Here is a 24,120-nt window from a genome sequence, read left to right on the forward strand (position 1 = left end):
TTTTTTTTTTTTTTTTTGTTGGACAAGAGCAGCAGCTCCACTCCTGCTAACATGCAGAGATGCTGTTGATCCTGTTATCTCCAGTCTGATCAGCAGAAAAGGCAGATTGGTTTTTGAGGAAGGAAAGGAATAAGAGGCAAGGTTATATCAGGTTTTTGTGACTGGGGTTCATCACAGTTCAAGGCAAAGATAAGTTCCTCTTTGTGTACAGCAGGTGGTTTTGGCACCATACCCAGTGATGTACAGTGTAGATACACTGTTTGTTCCACCCTCCAGGTTTCCGCTTTTTGTAGAAACAGTTTCTTAAACATTACTGTCACACAGCTTTCTATCTATGTTACATTGCTTTATTTCCTACCTTTCCACCCCTCGTCATTGTCTCCACAAAATTAATAAACATGACAAATACTCTACCCCTAAAACAAACCAGTATTGATAGTGAACCAGTGGGTGGTCTAGAATGGGGATCTGCTTAAGGTTAAATATCTTTAATCCAACCATGCTGGAAAGTTAAACATTCTCCTCAGCTAAATCCTCCATCTGTATCCCATATCCCACTCTCCCTACTTACCGTTAGTCTTCAGTTTGTTAGATGTTCCTCACTCCTCACTTAAGAGCAAAGTACTGTTAACTGTTATTGTCAACACACTGATTCTTTTATTCAATCAACAGATTTAGATCTCATAGAAAAAGAGGACACATAAAGTTTTCCAGGCTCAAATTTTGTCTTTAAATTTTCAAATTACGACAAACAGTAAAACAAAGTTTTGCCGTCTCCTAAAAGTGATTGTAGGAGATGGGGGCATTAATGAGAGAACAATTACATCTTGAAGAAACGTCTTCTTGCACCAGCCAGAGGGTCTCTGTATCTCATCTGTGTTATACTCTAGCTCTGCCTGCCTCTATCTTGTAAAGATGATATTACAGAAATATCAGTCATGGTCCTGTCTTTTTACCACCCCCACAAAACCCCCACTTCAAAGATGCCAGAGAGATAGTGCCCTTTTTGCCTTGTCTTCAAAAAGCCTGTTTTAGGATTCCATGTAATCAGCAGCCTCTACAGTTTCCAATAAACCTATTATGCATTTGGTAGTCAAACTGTAGTAAAATTAGTTGCCATGTAGGCTGACTGTCATTACATTTACATGCACACAAATAGCGCAATTACAATGAATACGCAGATTGAAGTGATTGATAAAGGCATTTTCATGTTTTGTAATAACCAGACATCCCCAATAGTAACGTTTACATGTCTTGTTTGATGGTCAAGTCTATCTCTGGAATTCTGTGTGCTGGCCTACAGGCTCACTGGAACATTAATATAGTTACACAAATGCTAATACTATTTTTTCTGGAATTTACTGGTCTACAGAGCACCTAAATCCTATGTGATGTCTGTTTCTTGTAGTAAGATAAAAACTACTCCGAGTGGTTGAAAAGACTGACAGAGAGCAGACTTAACTACTCATATACTTGGATTTAAATTATGTTTGGAGCGCATGCAAACATGTGATGCCTATCATGCCCCGAATCAAGCATATCCCAGGTCTTTTTGCCCAACTGGTCAATGCATCAGGTGACCTATAGCCACCGCGCCTGAAAGACTAACAGTGGCAGTTGGCAGGTAAATGCTGCTTTGATGAGGCCAGATGGAGGCTCCTGTGAATCTATGTAGCGCCTAAGCTGAAGGGGTGGAGAGAGTGAAGCAGGCAGGCTTACCGGCTCTGTGCCATCAATACATCAGTGGCTTAGCCACCAGATTAATGGCCCCCGAGTGGTCAGGGCCACAAAACTACTCAGCTCTGAGGTCTGTGTTCAGTGGAGCTCTACATGAAAGCAAGGTAGGGTGGAGAGACAGATGAGGAGAATGGAAGAGGTCTTAGGTACCAGGATGAGCACACAGGGACCTCTACTCTGTTTGGGTTTGGCCTACAGAGTAGAGTCATGGGACAGATAAATTTCATGGAATGATGGATATGTGGCCGTGGCTGTTCTTTCATTCCCCTAGCCATGTAATGTTCCACTTCTAAGTCCAAGAGGATTTTTGAGTTGCTAAATGCAATATTATAAACAGTTCAGAGTAATTTTTATACACATTATACAAATTTGGTTTTTAAAAGCAACATATAGTTCACCGGACAGCTCATTGTGCAACTGTACAACCTGTTGGCTTTCTTGATTGTTGGAAGGCAGTGGAATTTTAAACCTATGCTTGGTTTACAGTGCTGCAGCCATTTAAATTGCTCCTAAGTGCACAGAGCATGTACTGTTTTTGTTTTACTTAGCTTTTTCTTTGTTTTAACAAATCTGCCCCGAAGGTCTTTCCATTTTGTGGTGCATCGATTACTGTTGGATTGCAGAACTTCAGCAATTTCTCGCCTGGATTGGGTCAGATAGATGCTGATGCCTGCAAGCACGCTCTCCTCAAAGCAGTCTATTTTGGATGGGTTATGTTGCGCGAAATCTGATGTAAAGTACTCTGTGCAGTGAAAAGTCCGCCTCACCTCTCTGTAACCACTGTCAAGGCCTGAATAAAAATTAACCATCCGCCAGTTTCCTGAGGACCTTTTTCTGGGCAGAATTTTTGTTTGAAACAGTGGGGCCTCAGAGACCTTTTCTATGGTGCCAAGAGAGAATAGCCATCTCTTCCTGAACTTCATGGCGCTGGTTGTTCATCCATGTTTTGCCTAATTGCTGTGTGCTGGAGTCCAGGGTTAGAACTGGGAGCTGTAAATCTATCAGTTCTATGTAGACAATGTTTTCTCCAGATGTAGAAGAAAAGATTTCATCCTTTTGTAATTAAGCAGTGCAGCCCAGGGTGTCATGTGGTTTTTATTGGGGGCTCTGGAAAAGATCATTTTGCACCTTGTTTTCTCATCATGCCTTTTATTCTTGAATACAAAAGATGGATAAAATGGAAAGATGAAAATGAAAAAAGTAGCAGAGAATAGAATCCCTTGTTGAAATTATTATATGAAAATTACAAGGTAGTGATGTAAGAGGTAGCGACTGGGAGTGTGGGGTGGAGGCACAAGGGGGACAAAGCCACAGTCTTGGAACTAAGGCAATTACATAGCTCCTCAGATGAAGAATATCAGGAAAAAGAAGTTCTTTTTTAACCCCAGGAATGTTCCAAAATGTTATTTTTCCCACGGGTGCTGTCTTCTACACCTGTGTTCTACTTTAAACTTACTGCTGGAAGAAGAGAGCGGGAAGAGTGAGCTGAGGAAAGTGATAGTGAGTGAAAGAGAGGGAGACAGCTTTAAGAGTTGGGGACAAGAATGCTCTTCAGCTTCTCAAGGGCACCGATACTTTATGGCCTTCACATTCCTTCATGACAAACTGATGCCCAGAATAGAAAGAGTGGTGTTAGGGAGAAAAGAAAAGTTTAACTACCCACCCTTTAAGCCCCAGCCCAACCATATCATCTCCGTTCCTTGCTCACCTTCACCCCACCCTGCTTCATTTATGTGGCAAATCTTGGGGTCACACTGTCTGACACTTTTCTTTTACTAGCCAAAGCTGGTGAAAGCAAGGAACTGACGTGCAGGCTTTTTTTCAGTATAAGCAGTTTTACACATTTGTGTTTTATCAAGTCCTTTTCAATCTCACGTTGATTTACAGAGGACTTTTTCCTCTGCGACCTCTTCGCAGACTCAGACAGCAGAGGAAGTCTTCGTAGCCACTGAACTCTTAAGGCTCACTCCCAGATCGTACACTATCATCCCTCACTGCCTTCCTTGCCAGCCCCACACACTCAGTTTTTTTTTTTTTTTTGTAGTGTCACCACATTCAATCAACACTAGCCCTAAAATTAAGGACTGCTGAATAATTCAAACTTGGATCCTTCCTTCAGATGGCCTATCTCTGTCACCAGATAGGAATTTCCTTAATTTATGCTTGTTAGGTTGGAATAGTCATGTTGAAATAATTTGAACCATAAGGACTGTCTGTGCAGCTACTGTTTAAATGAGAACTCTGGGAGCTGTTAAAGTTTGAACATGAAATTGTGAGATCTGGAATGCAAATTATTATTCAAATGATCAATGTATTAATTTGCATGCGGAAAGGGGTGAGGAGGAGAGAGAGGGAGCATCTTAATAAGTTCTGTAAAGCAAAGTATTTTATTATTTGTTGATGTTTCAGGAGTGAGGGTGTATTAATTTTGCAGTTGTGAGTCCCACTGAGACCTAAATTTCCCTCTCTCTCTAAATCTCTCTCTCTTGCTCTCCTTTCTCTCTCTCTCTCTCTCTCTCTCTCTCTCTCTCTCTCTCTCTCTCTCTCTCTCACACACACACATCATCATCATCATTTTTATCATCACACACAAAATAAGCTGCTTTTGTGCTCACCAATGTTCCGACACACCTTCCTGTGTCTCAGCAAACCTCATTTTAAAGAAGACTTAAAGACGATGTGAATACTACAACTGCAGCATTGGTGATGACTCTGTCGACAGTACAGTACCAGATCAATCTTTTTTTCCTCAGGGAGAGTGTGGCATTTATCTTTCAGTTTAATCACCCTCTTTTCTAATATATTTACTCCTTACTGTTTTTAACTTTTCATTGTTCCTAGACAGTTTAGATAATTTAGTTGTTTTTTTTTGTAATAAGCTCATTTTGTGGGGAGATAAAATATCAAAATGTTTGGAGACAGGAGATGTGAAATAGACCTAAACCACAGACTTAAGACTTAAGCAGTTGAAACATGAAATAACTCTAAAAAGTCTGAGATCTCAGGACCTGCTGTTTGTACTCTCATTTCCTTCCATCTTCTCTTTACGCATCAAATGGAGCTCATCATTCAATTTTCCTCCATTTACAACTTTTTCTCCTTTTTCCTGGGCTCAGTTCCTTGTCCATGGTATCATTAGTGTCTGGTTGGGTGAGAAGAACAGGACAATTTGGTGATAGGTCTTTGTAGGATTATCTTTGATCTTTGAGGAGTTTTGATTCTTTGAGTGGTCATATGACCTGTGGATGACATGAAATAGAGAAAAAAAACATATGTGCTGTGAATCTCATTCAAATAATTTATCATTGTAGGATGGAGTGGCTTATAGCAGAATACTAACCATGAGCGCTGCGTGTACTTAAGAGAGATCAGTCATTACATCTGGAAGGGAGGTTAGGGCTTTTTAAATGAGAGATCCAGCACTGGAGTATTCCCAGTATTCAACTTAACTTTTAAATCATTAAACATGATGAAGCCATCTCCACAAAGTCAGGGGTTTATATACAAAAATCAAACACCATCTGCCATCTCTGATCAGAAGCAACAGCCATCAGGCCAGGGTTACCAAGGCAGAACAGGAAAAGCCATTAACTGCCAATCACTGCATCGATCGACAAGCCAGTCCACCACTACCACCCCCCTACCCCCACCCACCCTGCCCACAGACACACACACACACACTCACACAGTCACACTCACACTCATACAGTTCATCAGTTTTTATTGTACAGTGCACACACACATGCACAGACACATGCACATAGCCTTGCATACACCACTATCTTTTTGTGCAACCACACTACGTGATGGGCAACATTTGGTCAAGTTTGTCTCTTTCCCACTTGAACCGCGTTATCTTTTAAATTATCTCAAGTCTAGATTGCAGGATCAACATTCTGCTCAGTTTAGATAACGGTTGTCTTACTTTTTTTTTTATATTGGCTCAGTAAACCCAGTGTCTTACTTAAAGGACAGTCAAGATGTTGTTCAAAAGATATTTCCTTCTGAGCATAGGTTTGTAATCTCCTGAGCACCAAAATGCATCCCAGTAAAGTCTGGTACCCTGTCAGAGTGAGAGCAGACAGTCCCTTCTGCTCAGTCTCCCTCCACATTTTTGGAGTCAACACCCAGATAAAAAGGGAACTAATAGAGTCAGTGAAGGGCAAAAAGGAAAAAAGGGAAAAAAGAAGATTGATTTTTTTTTTCTTCCATTTTCAATGGTGTCGCTAGAGCTCAGGGTCATTAGAAGAATATTTACCTACATCCCAATTTAATGGAGATGCTGTATATCAGAGTGATCTGGATCAGAGGTTAGGACTTGGGGGAGCAATTAAAGCATATGGATCCAGAGGCTCTGGGCCTATCCCAGTGTGTGTGTTGTAGGCAGAAACAGATAGGTGAGCTAAAAGGGAGGCAGAGGCAATAAGTATTGAACATGGCTGTTTTAATTTATTGAACTTTGTTACTGATGAACTAGTGATGTATTAGTCAGGGTCACAAACGCCTGTGTTTGTGCACACCACACACAGATATATACCTGTTTCAACACGCGTGGGTTTGTTTGTGATTGTGTGCACAAAATGCACATACACATTGTACTATTTCAACTATTATATATCATCTTAAACAAGTTAAATCAGTGGCGAGTGATGTTTGCCTTTCTTCATAGTTTTATGTTTTATTCATAGTAAATGTGCCGTCTTTTCTGTCACTTGGTTTGGTTAGGTCAGCCTTCTCTGGGCCCACACAATAGCCAGAGACAGAACAGATATGATGGATGTGGCCTGGGGCCTATACGCTCGCTCTGCGTCTGCGGTGGCCTCGTCCACACATCAGCCACGGGAGGGGGGGGAGGGTGTGTATGCAGCAGGGAGGGAGGGAAGGAGGGCAGAGATACAAACCAGACCAGCCATTTTCCTCGTTCCGCTCATAAATATTTGTGTGGCTGATTTATAAACAGTGGAGCAAGAGAAGAGATCAAAGTGAACTGTAACGCTTATATAAAACTGGGGCTTTTTCACGACACTGCCCTACACACCATGCTCGTACCTATTAAAGACAAAGCTATATATCACAAGGCATATTGGCAAGAGTACTGAATGGCCACTCACGCTTTAGGGCTCGGTCTTTCCCCAGCTGTGAGTGCAGTTCTTGTAGCACCAACCTCCAAGGTTCTCAAACACTAGTTAAAGGCCATCAATATGTGTTATAGCTAAAAGTCAACCTGCTCTCAGCCTGTGTAAACTCCTGCGAGGTCAGTGGCTTCTTAGATGGATTTTAAATGGCTATAGTAATGCCAGGAAGCCATATTAAGACATAGCAATGCAATGAAGAGTCACTGTGTCCTGGTCGTGGTAGAATGGCGTTGGCCACAGTAGACAGCTGCTCATGCTGATTCAGGCAACCAGCTGGTCAGACGCAACACAAAGGCCAAGTATCCTGTATGGCGGAGAGGAGGGATTAGGGTGGGGTGAGACAGCGTGTGTATACTGTATATATGTGTTTGTCTTCTGGAGTAGAGAACTGGCTTTGCATAATGGTAGACAGAGACAGACACATCCAGAGCTTTAGCGCTGTGGGCCCACTAAGAGCCGAGCAGACATTCCACACCTACAAGCAGTGTTTACCCCGTGCCCCCCCCCCCAACCACTCCCAATTCATATATACATGCATACACACATATATCTCCCGTCCCTGCCCGGCACCCACCCCCCACCATTCATTCCTGGCTTGGGTGCAAATGTGGGGGAGCAAGAGGTGCTCTCTTCTGCCTCTGGCCCTCTCCCTGATTAATAACAGTTATAGCTGGCAGATGCAGAGGAGCGCCACGAAGATGGCTGTTCGCTGACCTCTGTGGGAGGGAGAATAGCACGGGTAATGGGAGAGAAAAGAGGGCCCTTTTCAATGGAGATTCCCTCCTTTGTCCACCAGCAGGACAGGGTGTGCTCAGTGTGGTTAGGCCTGGGAGAGCTGCTGCTAAACAGCCTGTGTCTCTGACATCTGGTTCTCTAGCTGTGGGAACACAGTGGCATTTTTTTTTTTTTTTTTAAGCGCTTCACCTAGTTCTTACATAACACACCATTTCAGGTATGCATGTGCTCTTTAAGGAAATGTTGCTTTTTTGTATGAGCGCATGGATATTTTTACAATTGGCCTGTGTATTATATAGCAATGTTCAGAGAAAGTTTTTTGTCGTTCTTATTCTTAATGTATCTAGAGTCTGTCTGTGCAGTCATTGGAAAAGGAGAGAAATCAGATCTGTTTCTATAGCATCCCCAAGTAACATGAGTGATGCTCCTCTCTTTAATAGAAGTTAAATGAAGCACCTCCTGCCCTGTATGTCGCTGTCCTTTCTAAAATCTGTGTATGCATTGTACATGGTGTGCGAGTCTGATCAGGCAGTCAAGCATTGTAGGAGGGTTGGAGAGAGAGTAGACTGCAGATTGTTTTACCCCTGGTGTGTCTGAGTTTCTGTGCGGGGAGTTCAAAGTCCTGCTGAACATCAGAGGACTGATGCTGAGTGAGGCTGACTAGCTGCAGCCTGTGGTCTGGGAAGGGTTACTGAATTATTACTGATGGTTTCAGGGGTAACTGTCCGACCACAGGACTGGGGAATATTAATCATTTATTTGATTGTCCGCATGTGCTGATTAATCAATTTGAGTAGGATCTGCAGGATTAACTACCCTATTATTCCCCTGTAAGAACAGATAAGAGATAAGACTTTAAAATATCATATTCCATTTATCATTTATTTTTAGGTCCCTGCTGATGAGGGTGAAATAAAAACTGAGGTGAGATTAGGCAGAACAGCAACAAGGGAAAGTGTTGGGGGAGGAGGATAAGAGAAGGAGGGATAAGGAGCGAAAAAATCCCTTAACTGCAGATTTGAGTATTTCAAAAGATGGGGGAAAAGATACAGCTTTGTATTTCTTCAAACATGGCACAGAAAACCAAGTTGTGCAGCTGGGAGTGAGAGAGAGCGGAGAGAAGAGGGGGGTGGAGAGACAAGAAGAACAGGAAGTTGATGGGAAAGTGATAGCTGTCTCCACCTGGAGTATAGCCTGAGCGGTGTGTTAAGAGGGAAGGCAAAGCAAGGGAAAGGAGGGAGCTGCTGCAGTTGTCTCCTATCCTGTACTCTGGTTTAGGTAAGTTTGGCTCTCATAACCAGTATAGCTAGCTAAACTGATCCAACAATGGCACTATTCCTGTTTACCCCACTCACTATCTATTCAGTCTATAAATTCTCAATCTGCCAACTGTTTAATGTGTTATGTCATGTGGTAATGCCTTTGATTCCAACATGCCTCCGTTTGTAAATACAAGAGGCACTCAAAAGGCTGTGGTTTCTTTACAAGCATGGCGCCCCCGGCGCTTTGGTTGGGAATGCACTAAGAGGGAGAAGGATTGAAAGAGTAAGGGAGGGAGTGAGAGGTGGTTAGAAACTGTATACACTTCCCGTTGCTCTTCTGCCAACCCCTCTCCCTGCTGCCTCTGGTTGCGCAGGCAGTGAGTGAGAAATGTGAGAGGGAGGAGTGTATTCTCTCTCCTGGCTGAACACAGCGCCGTAATTATGCACTTTTCAGCAGGTTTTACCTTTAACACTTTCCTCCCGGGGTTGAGATTAGTGCTCACCATGCTTGATTTACTGCACAATTACTGAACAAGAGCTCTATCTAATCAATAAACAGGAAGGGGAAAAGTGGTAGGCTTTGAAGTATAGTTTGAGATTATTTGCGCAATTGAGCTGTGTATGTGGTGTAGCCAGTAAGGGCAACTTTGCTGCGATGCCAGCCTGTGAAATATCTATTATATCAGGCACGCCTCTTTGCTTTACCAGCTCTCTAAGCCTCTTTACAGTGCTCAACTACTGAAGTGGAAAATGACATCTTTTTTTCTGACCACTGGTTAACACAGAGGTCAGTAACAAATTGTCTAATAAGGACATTCCTCAAAAACATTAGATTAAAATCACAAGGTGTCCTGTAAAATTTAGGTTTAATGTGATAATATAACTTATGTGCACAAGTTACATGAGAAGGGATACAAAGCACTCTTGTGTGGTAGCTTGCTATACCCTGTATTAGATGTCCCCGAATAGGCAGCCAGCACAGTGACCTCCACGATGACACTTGCTAATGGCATGAACAGTTATTTTGGGAAGCTCCAGTGACCGGCCATCACAAGTCTTTCTGGGGCTTTGTAAAGCTTTTTGCCAGCATGACCAAAGCAATAGGCCTCGTCCAATTAGTCTGGTCTGTGTTTGATTTTTAGTGATGACAACTATATCTCAGCTGCAATTACGCTGCGCTGGAAATGATGAGGGTTTAGGTTATTGATCCTCAATTGATTACCCTGATCAATGAGCACTTTTGTTTCTGTTTTATGGAACGTGGAGTTATGTTTTTTTCTTTGGCTAATGAGCAGGCCCAACAGAATGACCCTGTAAAGGCACCAGTGTTAGCAAGGCCCATATGTATTAGTGATAGAGTTGGCTATGCACATGGGAAGGAGGGGGGCACTTCATACACACACAGCACCATTTTTCAACAGAAGTGCACTATCTCCCTGTGGGCATAGGTCAAAGGCTACACTGGGCCTTATGAAGGAAAAAAAATCAAAGTTTGGTCCTTACAAGGGAGAGACAACAGCTGTGTCTTTCTGTGTTTTAGTTATAAGGTCCTAATTTAAAGAGGTAATAGCTTAAAGATTTCTTACTGAAGAATGAACAGGAAGATTCAGAGGGAGCAACAGTGTTTTTCATAGCACTTACAGTGTTTAGCTTTTAATTTCAAGTTTATAGTCTACACCAAAAGTGAAATGTCAGAGTTTCACTCATTTAAGTTTCAGTTTTTTAGTTGCCTAGTATGGAAGAGTTGACAGGTGAACCTAGTGGGTGTTTGGTGTATGAACTGCTTGAAGAACCCTCAACAGCAGTTTCACTCCAACAAGGTACTCCATGTTCCACATATAGACCTGCTCTGTATATTCACCTCCACTCAACCCCACTCATTAATTTTCATTGTAAGAAGAGGACCTCTCAAAGGCCACGTTGCTCCTTTTGTCAGTGCAATGCTGCTAATAAAGATAGCTGTGTAAGACTGGGTTAAATATTGACACTGGCTGAGCACATCATCACTGTTCTTAATTAGCTGGTGTCTCTAGCGAGCTTGTGTGAGGGCAGTGCATGAACAACTAAACATTTCCCCTTACGAGATCTCACACACCCTCTCCCCAAAACACATTTCTATAAATTTTACATAAAAAAAAAAAAGGATACAGGATAGTCAGCCGTATTGCGTAGCCTGAAGCAGCAACCAATTATGTGGTAATGAAATATTTACACTACCAAACTGAGAGCACCAGGGGTGAAAGCTAGATAATACAAGCCTGAGGAGACTGTATTCTGTGTCTCCTCTCTGCCGTTACGTCAGCGAAAAGGTGGAACAGGAGATCAACTAACGACAATAGGCTTAGAAGCGAGAGCTTGGGCAGACCTGCAGTTCAGCAAGCATGGCTTTTGGTCACCCTACTGCTGTGGGCACATTTACAGGCTTTTTCTGGATCACAGAAACCAGCAAGGTAGGAAGGGGACACACAATCGTAACACTGACACTCTAGAAAACCACGTCAAACATGTTAAGTTTTACCTCCGAAGTCCTTTTGACTTCTGATGGCTGCTCCCTCACAATGATATGGCAATGAATCTGCATTCATGGCAGAGTGTGATGTTTGTTCTGGAGGACTAATTGTGTTTGGGTAATGTTCCTGCTCTGAATTTAATTCTCACTGACTGCATTGATCATTACAAGTGGTGTTTGCCGTATCTTAATCCAACAACCCCCCATGCCCCGACTCACCATCTCCCTCACTCTTATAGGGCTTGTTCCCCTCTGCCCTCTCCAAATTCTTTTTCATCTTTCGTCTCCATCTAACAAGCTTTTTGCTGCCCAGATTCAGAATGGCTTCACAAGGCCATGCTGCTAGTGTCTGTCTGGCAAGTGACAAATGAGAGGCAGTGAGGTGCTGGAGACACGTGCCAGCTGTGTGGGTACAGGGCTGCCTCTGCCTTTACCCCACTAACACATCAATGACCAACAGTGCAGCCGAGTCCAGATCAACGTAGTCAGTCACCTTGTGTTCTTATCTAGTATGCACACACATACGACTGTTAAGAGCCCTATATAGCTCTGTTCAGACAACTACTGTGGTGCCTTTCATACACTGGTACAAGAGGATTTTGTTTGACTGTCTTAATCGCAATGAGCATGTTATAAAGCTGTATACTTAAACACACAATCTGTAGTGGAAAGCACAGAAGTAGAAAACTTGTGTGACACTAGTTATGATTCAGATCTAAGTCATCTGTGTCTGCCCAATTTCTTAGCCAGAAGACAGAGTGTGGTCTTTAGTGTAATATTGGCCTCTGGATTGAGCCGTCTTTGTCTGCTTGTGAAGAATATTTACGTACTGGGTTGGAGAATTAAGTAGTTAGGTTGGTGCTGTGGAAGCTGAAATCTGGTCTGTTCTTTCCACTTACCTGCCTGTTTTCTGTCTCTCTCACTAAAATCTCACTGTAGCTTTTACACTTTCAGAGAGAGATTGTGTTCCTCTCTTGTATTATCTGTTTTCTTACCAGCTCTATCACAGCCAAAAGATCTGTTAGATCACAAAACCTGTTCTTTTTCCTGCCTAGTGTCATGAGGTATTATTGTAATAAGAGTGTTAGTAAAACACAGATGCAGTGAACTATTATTCAAAATCAAAATCTGAACACCTCAGCCTGCTGCGTGCCTCCTGTTTTGCTGAAATGAGAATCAAAAAATGTTCTTCCCCAGCCCTGTACAAGTAATTATTGTCACCGCTGTCCAAAATGGAGGGTTGTTATGTTGACACAGTACTGTGGGTAATGGAGAGAAGGGCCACGGCAGGTCCTGATTTGCCCCCATTCAGCTTCCAGATGGTACCTTGCCAGTACACATGTCATCAAGTGGCTGTAACAGTTGTTTGCGTATCCCCATGGCTCCACCCTGCTCTCGCCTCCTGCAGGCAGAGTTATTGTACTGCAATTTTGGCAAGCAAGTTTGCTGTTAATTTGATTTACTCTTTTTTCTCCTATTTGGGGATTGACATCATTTCCTGCCTGTTGTGGAGTCATTGCTGTGTGTCACAAAAGCAGGACCGAGCTCATTAAGAAGGGGGTGAACTGTGTTTATCTGGCTACGATTAGAAGTGCGCATTATGTATGTATAGCCATGCTTATCCAAATGTTCTTAATGAGAGAGACCCTGGACGCCAGTGTGGGGCTCCTGTGGACATAGGCCCAGGCTCGTTATCACCACACAGGGCATTGATCTCTCTACCGCCCGCTTGCTTATACTCCCCCTCCACCCCTTTCAAAGACAGTGACTCGCACATGAATTATGTGGACACATTGATCAGCTGATTGAGAGCTATTGTTTAGAGTCCTGGGTCATTATTGAAGGAGGGATTACCCAACTCTTGTTTTGTGCGCGCGTATGGGAGAGTGTATTACTCAGCTCCTTGTCACAGCACATACTCCCCTTAGCTCACCTTAGACTTTCAATGGCTACACAAATCTACACACACTTACACATGCACACACAGAGCACATACAGCAGCCTACATAATCAACATGGCCCAAATGACTGCCTGCATTGATTGCCTTCCCTCTGCAATTATGTTCCCATTGTTTACTTTCTAGCATCTTACTCATTCAAATGGAATTCAATAATTATTGCTTTATTTAATGTTAAAGTAAGTAAGAGTGGTGGGTGTGGAGAACCAGTAGCTGTATTGTCTTTAAGTGTGTCTATGACTGTTCTAAGGCTACTTTGTTTCATAGACCTATGTTAAGTCATCCTCTCCAAGGACACCAACGGCAATCCATCTTTACCTTGCTGCCCTCCCTTACGACACAGAGGTCCGTTTTGTTTCTCTCTTCCCTCCCAAAGACAAATATGCAGTCTGTTTTTATTCACCGGTAGCGATGGATCATTTCTACTCTAAGCAGTAGAGGAAGTAACTTACCACATTATGGGCTTTGAGACAGAGGGACAGAATTGGGTGGAGAGGTAGCTTGGATTAGGAAGAGTAAAGGGTAAGAAAGGACAAGGGTGGGGATGAAGTTCAGGAAGCAGTTAGGTAGACGGTTTGGGCCTGGAATACACAGCCCCCTTAAGCCACAATCTAACTTTTAGGCATGTTGCAGCTTGCAGTGGCTAATTCAAAGCAGCCACCGCACTTGGCACCCAGTGGGGCCTCTGTGGTTGGAGCTGTTGTTCGTGCTGCTGGCAGAGAGGGGATCACAGGCCAAACTGCAAGCACTCGCTGACTCCAGTCACTCTGGTTTGCTTTGCTAAATAACCTGCTTACATTCCAGGGGAATCCCAGAGTGCAGATTTATGAGAATCAAGTCCCCAACAAATCTCTGCACATGTAGAAAAACACTGCTGCTGTGAAGAAAGGGGTCATTACATTGAAAAATTTTCATTCTCTAGACCATAACCCCAAACTTAATCCCCAACATTAAAATAATCTGTTTTTAAATTTAACTTTATCCTGATTTATAACTTTCAGAATTAGGCAGCAATTGGGCAACTACCTTTCGCTACCGACTTTCTCTTTTGGATGCAGTCTGGAAGTGTATATGTATATGTATATATACTGAAAATATGTATATACTCTATACATAAACACGTGTGTAATGGCCAAAGTTGACACGCAGTGACACATAAGGGTGTTTTCTTCCCTCTTTGGCCATAGTGTGTTTTTCAGCCCAACAGGCACATTACATTGTCTCCTTTCAGAGTGAAGTACAGTTACCTCATTGCTTATAATTGCTGCCATGACATCATTGTTTTTGAAAAACAAAGGTGCTGCTTGACTTATTCAAACACGTCTCAAGCCAGGAACTAGTTTGTACATTTTCTTGTCAGGTGAGCCTTGCCTCTGTGATTTTGGAGGATGTAATTTGGAGGATGTAATTTTCTGATTTATATCAGCAGACAGGACTGCTCTACTGCAGTGTATGACTTAAGGTGTGAATTTCAGTTTTGTAACCTGTGCAAGAATCTCATGGAGAATGCATTTGCGTGTGTGCACACATACATGCATGTACGCACACAAACACAGACACACACTCACAGACACCAGCTTTTAGTGCAGAGAATCAGAGAGACAATTACAAAGCAATATCCAGGCAGATACTCACTGGCTCTCTCACAGAGGGAATTTGGCAGCTGTCTTAGAATTGATAGCTATTTAGCTCACAGATAGTCATCTGTTTTAATGCATTAATTTTGTATTAACAGCACTGCCAAATTTAATGGTGGAAATTAGGGTATGATCATAATGGTATGTGGCTGTGTGTGTGTGTGTGTGTGTGTGTGTGTCCATATGTGCGCACACGTTTGTGTGTACATTTCTGATATTCTTTTTGTCTATACTGTTGTATGTGCTTGTTGTGTGTACATGCTGTATTATACAGCTCCATTGGGAGCTATTCTTTGGAATTACCGGCTCTCTGTCTCCCTTCCACCCTTCCAGTAATACCCACCTCCATCTTGTGTGAGTTGGACTCTCTTAGCAACCACACTGTTTTGTGTTAAAGGTGCACTTTTACTTTGCATTTAAGTGGATGGAAATGCAGATGTATGCAGTGCTCTGGGTGGGTGGTGAAACTGATACAGGCGTGTATTGCCCACTCAGAGAGCAAGGTGCACTGTAGAGTTGTGAGAGAGAGGATGGGGTGGTGCCCACACCGCCCCTGTCCCTCTTTACCTGAAAAAGCACAGAGCACTGCTTCAGCCTCCACAGAAAGAGACAAGGTGCTCCATCGAAGAGAGAGGCTTGAAAAACCATCATTTCATTTTTAAACTTTGAAAACCACCATGATATAAAGCAAGGCTTAGAACAGGACTTTCAGCAGAAAAGCCCAATTAAAGGTGATCTATCATGTTAGATGTAACTGAGAGCATGTTCTAAGGTAAATAAAACAAAGCTAGTTAAGAATTATTTGGGGTCATCTTATCAGTCTCAGTTTAAGTAGATTCTGAATGGATTTTTTTGCATCTTTCTTATAAACCACTGCAATATAAATACAAACTGACTGAAGTATTTTAAGACACCTTTTAGGAACCTGCAATCAATGTGCCTTTGTGATCTTATCTGTTAAATCAGACCACACACACAGTACATTCACGTGCACCTAGCATGTCTCCCATACCCAGTTGCTGTTGTGTACATCACTCCATTCTAGGCAGTCTCACACTTGTACTATCTCTTATACGACTGCTGTAAATTCCCAGACAGTTCAGTGGTATTGAATCCATGCCACTGACCCAGCCAGCTTCCCCCTATTATGCTCCATGGCTCCCCTCATGTTGGGGCCTCGACAGGGCGCTTAGAAACCCCAGAGCCAGGCCGACCAACTCCTCCCAGCTCAACATGACTTTTTCATTAAGCCGCCAAATTCCTTCACTCCAGTTGGAGGTGATTTATCAACTAGGGGCTTCATTGCAGGTTCATAGGAAACAGACATAGGCCCTGTCTTGTGCATTATTATGTTTCACATTCAGAGTGTGTATGCATGCATTTGCGTGTGTGTGTGTGTGCGTGTGTGTGTGTGGGTGTGTGTGTGTGTGTGTGTGTATGTCTATGAGCCAGAGAGGGAGATGGACTGCATGTGTACTGTCCCCATACTGTATTTGTGCTCTTAGATGTGATCCTAGGAGTCTCTGACATGGGTAATTTCTAAGGAATCCAGTGAGAATCCATGTTAGAGAAAATCTGTGCATGTGATGATCAGAGGGTTGTTGTTGTTCACACGGGTCAATCTTCGCTGTTCTCGTACACACTATAGTATCATTTTGCCTCAGTCCTCTCTGGAATACTAGGCGCACGGGGACCCACCTCACTGATCGCTTTTCACAGGTTTGATCTCTTACCTCATTCACTGACTCTAAAATACCCCAGACTGCCCTGGGTCATGGCCAGTTCAGAGATGGTGAAAGTGGTGGTTTACAGGTGTAACTGTTTGACATTGTAGACAGAGCTACAAGCACTGGGGCAGACCAGTTTTGGCCCTGTTAAGGCCATCTTCCTGGCTAGTCAGGTTTATAGTGAATTATGGCCAATTCTAGGGCAGGCAGTCTCAGGTTCACTCCTATATAAACCCTGTGGTTTTTATGGGAAACTATAAAACTCCCAGGATTTTTTTTCTACCTCCTGAGACTAGCTTTGAAGTTTCGGTCAGGTGCTGCCATTTTTTTTGAACTTGTCTTCTTGTAGATTTTTGGAGCCTTGAGTCATTTGCGGCAAGAACTCTCTTTTTTAATTCAAGACATCTGCTATGACTAAAAGCAGTTTGCATGATGGATTTGGTGTTATCTATAACTGAATCTGTCTCTCAGGTTTCTCTCTACCTTAGTTTTGATGCAATATTTGTGCACAGAGGAAAAAGGAGGAGAAGGAGGAGGGCTTCCACAATATCCAGCAACACCTATTCATGACATCATGGATGGCTTAAAACGAGGCGAGAAAGGAGAGCACACAGAGACACACAGCCTTTTACAATCACCTAATAACTCTATTACACCGAGCTGTGGGGCTCACAAAAAGGAGGAAAAAAAACTCCCATTCCTTTTCCTGGAAGCGGTGTCTTAATGCACATTTTAGGTGTAGAAGTGAGAAATATGAAACCAAAGAGAATGAAACACAATAGCTCAGAAAACCCCATAGCAATATTACAATATTGCCAGAAAATTAAACATTAGGAGAAAGGGACAGGAGCATTTTAGGGAGGCATAATATTGTTATGACTTTTTTTCACCAGCCTGTCAACACCTGATTTTAGATGTAATGCGGTTAAATGTCTAATGTTTCCATTGCTTTTACGTTTTACAGCCAGCCAAACAGGCCATCCAGTGCAGGAAAGGATAGTTCAGTTTCCTCTTGATGAATGATTCACTTTTCTGAGCCTTTTAAGTGTAAGCCTGATATATAAGATAAATGACCACAGAGAAGTTTTTACTCTTTAAAATGCAAAATTGCTCAAACCCTGATGTAAAATACCAAGCAGACCCAGCTTTAATTACAAGCTTTCAGCACTGTTAATGATATGAGTAATTAGCTTCTTCCTTCTGCAGGTTAATTTTCATCAGTGCATTTTTACCTTGTTAGAAATGGCCTGAGTTAAACAAGAGTCATCACAATTTACACGTGTGCATTAAAAGCTTTTAAAGTGTCTATAAACATCAAAAATCTTTTTTGTGGACATAATATGCAACTAGTTTCTTGCTGTCGCAGCGTGTCTCACATACTGATATGGGGTTCAAGAAGACTAGACTAGAAAGAGGAAAACTTTCGGTGATTGACATTGATTGCAGCCGCAGAAATCCACAGCAAGACTCTCAAGTTTGACATAGGAGAAGCACATGACAGGCATGACACAAGTGGCCATACTGAGTCTGGGGCTTTTATTGTAAACATGCAGAAACCATCAGTGTGATGTTTTAGGGTAATGGTCAATAACTCTGTTGCTCACACCAGGCGCAGCCATATTGTGTTGGCCTTGCATCATTGATTGAGCCATGCAGGAGGTAATTAGACTGGAGCTCTGTGGTGTGACGAGGTTGTGGTGGTATGGTGTCACTACGGGGCGTTAGGCATGTCGTGACACTACGGAGGGTGGGCTGAGGACTGGACTAGGCTTGCTGTTGAGTCTTGGAGGAAGTGCTGGGGTTGACAGGTCAATACTGGTGCTGATTTCCTGTCCTCTGAAGGTTGTCCTCCTGTTGCGGAATGTTCCAGTTTCTCTCAGAATGTACTCAGTCCCCCTCCTGCCTCACCACCGGCTGACTTTGCCTCTCTTTCTCTATAAGAGAGCAAGGATTTAACTCACCATGATCAATATTTAGTATCCCATGCGTGAAACAGGCAGATGTTTGGAGTTTCCTTTTCAGAGACAGGAGGCTTCTGTTGAGTGAAGGGGATCAATGCTCCCTTCCGTCTGTGAGGCTGTAGACCCACAGCTTCTGAAGGGTGGCTGATGCGATTCCTGCCCGCCCTTGGGCCCCTGAGATTTGCGTGCCTCCCAGGCCTCTCCTGTCCTGTTAGCCCACTGATACAGACACTCACGCAGGCAAAGTGCGCAGTCCAAACAGTTGTCCTGAAGTGGAAGAGGTCTGGATGTTAAACAACAGGGCTGTGATTGGGAATTGATTTGTTCATTTGCCAACTGTGTGAGTGAAAGTGAGTCGGTAGTGCCTAGCCAGCTATCTGCCATCTACAATAACCTCTTTCTTTCTCTTTTCCTCTTTCTCTTTCTCTGTGTTCCCTTCTTTCTCTCTCTCTCTCTCTCGCTCTCCATTCCCTCCCACAGCACCTGCAGCAGCACGAAAACGCGGTGGAGGGTGATGCCTGCTACTACCACTGTGTGCTTTGTAACTACTCGACCAAGGCCAAGCTCAACCTGATCCAGCATGTGCGCTCCATGAAGCACCAGCGCAGTGAGAGCCTCAGGAAGCTTCAGCGCTTGCAGAAGGGCTTGCCAGAGGAGGAGGACGACCTGAGCTCCATCTTCACCATTCGCAAATGCCCCTCTTCAGATACAGGTCAGAAGCTGCCCCTGTGGCCCTGTTTTAGTATTTCTTTATGTATGTCTTTGTTTCTCTCTCTTGATCTTTCCACCTATGCCACTTCTTTCTTATGTACTCATAAACACACAACTGGTTGCACAACTGAGACACAATATGCCTGAGTTGTCAAAATTTGAAATCACAATTGGTCCCTTTCTTTCGACTTATACATACAAGTAGTATGAACATTAATGGATAACATCTGTTTTGAAATTACAACAAAAACATCATGTTTGAACAGGGTTTGGTGTTGTTGTTGTTGTACTTTTTGTTCTTTTGGTTTGAAAAAAGTTGATAAAGGTGGCACAGCCATGACTATTGCATAAGTATTAAACTCCAGTGTGCATTACTATTTTTAAATAAGAAAAACAGTACATGACACCACTAAGTATGATTGTTACATTGACAAAACTGAGTGGAACTGTTTTTTTTTTTTTTTTTTTAGGAGTTACTATTCAGAGATTAAAAAAAAAAACATTGATTGATTCTAGCAATAGGCTTTATAACAACAACATCACCTATTTATTATTATTTAATTATATTTTTGAAATTATTTTTGGTGTAAATATCATTTACACCAAATATTCCTGCAAAGCCTGCAGGGCCATTAAAGACATATTGAGACAGAGCGTTAAGGCCAGAGGAGGAGGAGCTGAGCAACCGCAGCAGCTGCAACAACAACAAGAACACCAAAAAACAGACACAGCTACAACAACAGTAGCATGTCTGAAACAAAGTGCCTCAACTGCTCATTTATTACGGACTGATTAGGAAGAGTGAGCTGTGGTCAGTTAACACTCTTTCTTAGCAGAGATTTGGTTTTCTAATCACTTTAACTCCTGTGCCCTGACAAAGGGGCTCTATTGTGTGTCCTTCCAAGAGGGAACCATTACTTCCCTCGCACACATAGTTGCTGTCTGTGTTATGTAGGGGAGGAAAAAAAAGGCCAGCCTGTGAAGATGCTTTGTTCCAAGGAGGCAGGGATAATGAAGCCAGCGGCCGGGAAATTGCGCAAAAGGCAGTCACAGATCTGAAGCAAATCATTAGAGAACATATTTAGCTGAGCAATTAGGGACAATTAAGCTTTCTGCTCGCTGCACTCCAAATATGTTAATGACTACAGTACAGTGGACAAGCGAACATGCAAAGGCAAGAGGAAGGGCCATTTAGGTTAAAAGGGTTGGGGGTTGGGGGAATTGACTTTTTTGTTTTTCCGACCGGAGAAGTTGTTGTGCTGTTTGCAAATAAATGTGTTTATGAATCCTTTTTTTTTTTCTCCTTTTTTAACCTCTGAAGTGCTAGATGCTTATGTTTGTGCTAGGGCAATGGATCTGTGCCTTAGGTAATGGGCCCCTGCAGTGGGGCTGTGTGTGGGCAGTATCATTGCATATACACACACACACATGTACATGTACAGTGGTTACTTCCCTGCAGAGCTCAGTCAGATTACAATAACTCTCACATACTAGAGCAGACCACAAGAATCTAACAAAAATGTTCAAGAATTTGAACCTAAGTTTTCACCGCGCTTTTGATTTGATGTCTTCATAGTATGATTGTGTGTTTTGATGACGGTGATGCTTGATTATTGGGATTGGTCTTAATGCCGTTTTATTGTTGCCCTTATTTTGGGGGGACTGCTTTTCTGCTGTATAATATAATTGTTTTTGTGTCACAAATTATAAGCCTTCAGAGGGAAAATTCATTCTGTTCTTTTACAGCAAGCTGCAGACAGATAAGCATTTAAAAACAAAATCCGTGATTACGACCCATTATTGTTATGGTCTTAGTCATTGTTTTCAACTCAACACACATCCATTAGTTTGTTTTTTTTAAGTGTGTTGAATAAAATTCAGAAAAAAAGAAAAGGAGAAGTGTTGATCCAGCATCTTGATCAAATTACCTCAATAATGATCATACCTTTTCGTTTGTAATCATTAACTCTGAAACTGCTGACTCCACATCCCTCGCTTCTACCATTTCACACCCCAAATGCCTTGTTCCAACAGCATCAGCTGCGCCAGTCCACCTCATAGCCCCACCCCTGCAAAAGGGCTGAACCATTCCCTCCCTGTGTAATATTTAATTTCCTCTTCGCTAGCTCTTCTGTGGCACAGGGCTCTTTTTTTGTGGTTGAGGCATAGTTGCTAAAGTGGTGGAACGTTCCCTGGCTTGTTAAAACAAAGTTGCCCCTGGATTTCTGGGTCACCTAGACAGTAATTCCCTTGCCTGCTGCTGTTCTGTGATCCTGTGAGTGGTTCTCTGCTGGTGTTAGGTGCTGAGCTCGTATCCTGCTGTAGATTTTTCCCAAAACATATGAAGCCTGCCTGTTCCCCCAGAAAGCTCACAACTATCATCAAACACATGACAACATTACACAGAAAAGTTGTATAAAACGGTAGCTTGACATGATTCTTGTATAAAAATCCTCCAGAATCCCTGAATTTTAGACAGTAATGTGTTTTAGCCATGATCTTTATGTGTAGTTTACTGATAGCTTTCTATGACAGCATTGGGATGATCTGGTATGTTTTACGCTTTACAACAGTGCATATTAATACTCCTTATGAGGATGCAGCAAACATAGACTGTAGGGATTTGGTGCCACATATCTCTTCTGGGCTGGATGTCCGAGTAGAGCAACGACAGCAGAAATGAGGTTTCTTTCTAATTAAACTAACACAGGGATAACAGGCCTGCATTGTTTTAATTCTTGCTCATACTGAAAATGTGCTGCCTAGGCATGTTGTTCTGTGGCCCCTCCTCCATTTGTCTTCTTTAACCCTTTAACTAGGGGGAAAGAAAGAAGGCCTCAGAGGGACCCCCAGACCCATGCAGCTGCCCTGTGTGCAGAGATCACTGAAGAAAGCTCACCCATGACTTGAACCATTGCACAGTTTGCACCGGTGCTAGCTAGCTTCTAGTGTTAAGGATGGCAGGTCATTACCAGGTGGCAGGCATACACAAAAAAAAATAGAAAAGAGACATGTATGTGACATAGAAGGCAAGAGGGAAATGTTCAAATTCCCATAAAGTGTTCAGTTGTGGGGACAGTTGGTCTGACAGCATGAGGACAAAATATATTTTAGGTGTAGAGGTTACAGAGAAGAAGTAAAACTCAGTGTCATGTTGATGTCAAGGATAAGGGTTAATGGTGACTGCTGCCTGCTGACAACTGTCATCGTAAAGCATCAGGTTGTGTGTGTACGAGAGAGGCCCATACTGTACACAGAGAATAAGAGAAAATAGTCAGGAATAAATGTTAAAGAAGTGGGGAAAAACGAGTTTGGGGAGCTTGCTTGTGTGCGATAGTCTGACACTTGAGCGTATGATGACCCTATTTCGTATGAATGATGTTCACCAGGGCATATAACTCAATGACACATTGAGGTTTCTCATTTCTTAACATTTAATCGACTAAAGTTATTTTTTGAGCTTAGAACAGAATGAGATCATGCCTTTAAAAAGGGCAAAGTTAAATTGCACTGAGGGGTGGATGCCCTTCTGCAAGAAATGTTTGCTTTGTTGTGTTAGAAAGAGAGAGAGAGAGAGAGAGAGAGAGAGAGAGAGAGAGAGAATGAGAGGTGCAAGGAGAAAACATTTTAGATGGGTAAAATATTAGTATTTTTCAGTGGTGTGTTTATATGTATGTGTATTGAGGAGGCAGAGATGGAGAACAAACGTGGCTGACAGTGTGGATTAGCTCCTGCTGTAAATCTGCCTCAGTCACAGATGGCAGGCCCTTGATCGCTGGGCTGTGACGGCTTGGCTCTCATCGCAGGAGGAAATCCCTGTCTGTGAGCCTAGAAGGCTGGGAAGGGGAAGGCTGGGGCTGGGGCCGCCTGGGCAGCCACCAGTCATTGTCTCCCGTCTGTTTAGACATAGAGGCCTGGGTATTCAAGGGCGAAGGCTGGTTTGGGGAGGGGTTATCTTACTTTGACTCTGCAGTTGTTTCATCCACCACACCGTGAGAGCTTGTAAGTGGAACTTAAGCCCCCAGTTTAGATCAGCATTACTTTTAATGACCAGTTTGAGAAACTGGGCAGGGGAGCTGTGTGCATTATTAAATGGAAATGAGACGAAAGGATGCATACAAATTACTGCATAATAGTGGTATCCAATATGAGATCCAGTGCTTGTTTCGCTAAAAGGGGTGCGCTTTCAGGGTCACACACCTAATAGCAAGGCCTGTCCTGACAACAGAGGCATTTCTCTTCCCTCCCCACATGCCTCCCTCTCCCTCCCTGCCTCATGCATAATTCTTAAGACAATCTGAAAAAGCTGGAAAATGGACTGTGACATGGAAAAATGCGCTAATAAAGCAAATAGGGGAAAGTCACTCTTATTTTAGGGTTTGCACAACACCTGGCAGCTCACATTGAGATTTAGTGATGGCAGACAGGATGTTTCCACATCCATTCTGCCAAAATGACTATACCAAATATCTAACATGCATTATGTTGAACCATGCATTCATCCCTTTGTTTCATCCTCTGCACATTAACAGGGCTTTACCCTCCCCTGCCATCATACTTAAGTTATCTGCATGTCCAGTGGCTAAGCTAAAGCTGTTAAAGCCAGGTAAAATCAGAGGTGAGCCAGGCCACGCTCTGATGGCATGCAAAGGCCATAGTCCCAGCTTTTGCCCCCCCACAGGCAAGAGCAAAACAGACGGTAGCCATTTCTGGAATGTCCTCCTTTATTCATGCTTGTTAAAATGCAA

The 24,120-nt window shown here is 42.9% G+C and overlaps 1 protein-coding gene across 1 annotated transcript in view; it reads left to right on the forward strand.

Annotated features, from left to right (window-relative positions):
• The window catches only part of zfhx3 (zinc finger homeobox 3), a 140,993-nt gene that overhangs the window by 60,365 nt on the left and 56,508 nt on the right, over nt 1-24,120 (forward strand). The window contains exon 5 of the mRNA XM_041042028.1: nt 19,142-19,373. Coding sequence (XP_040897962.1) covers nt 19,142-19,373 — 232 coding nt within the window. The remainder of the gene's footprint in view (nt 1-19,141; nt 19,374-24,120) is intronic.

This window comes from Toxotes jaculatrix, chromosome 1 (assembly GCF_017976425.1).
Source record: "Toxotes jaculatrix isolate fToxJac2 chromosome 1, fToxJac2.pri, whole genome shotgun sequence".
Classification (NCBI taxonomy): domain Eukaryota; kingdom Metazoa; phylum Chordata; class Actinopteri; family Toxotidae; genus Toxotes; species Toxotes jaculatrix.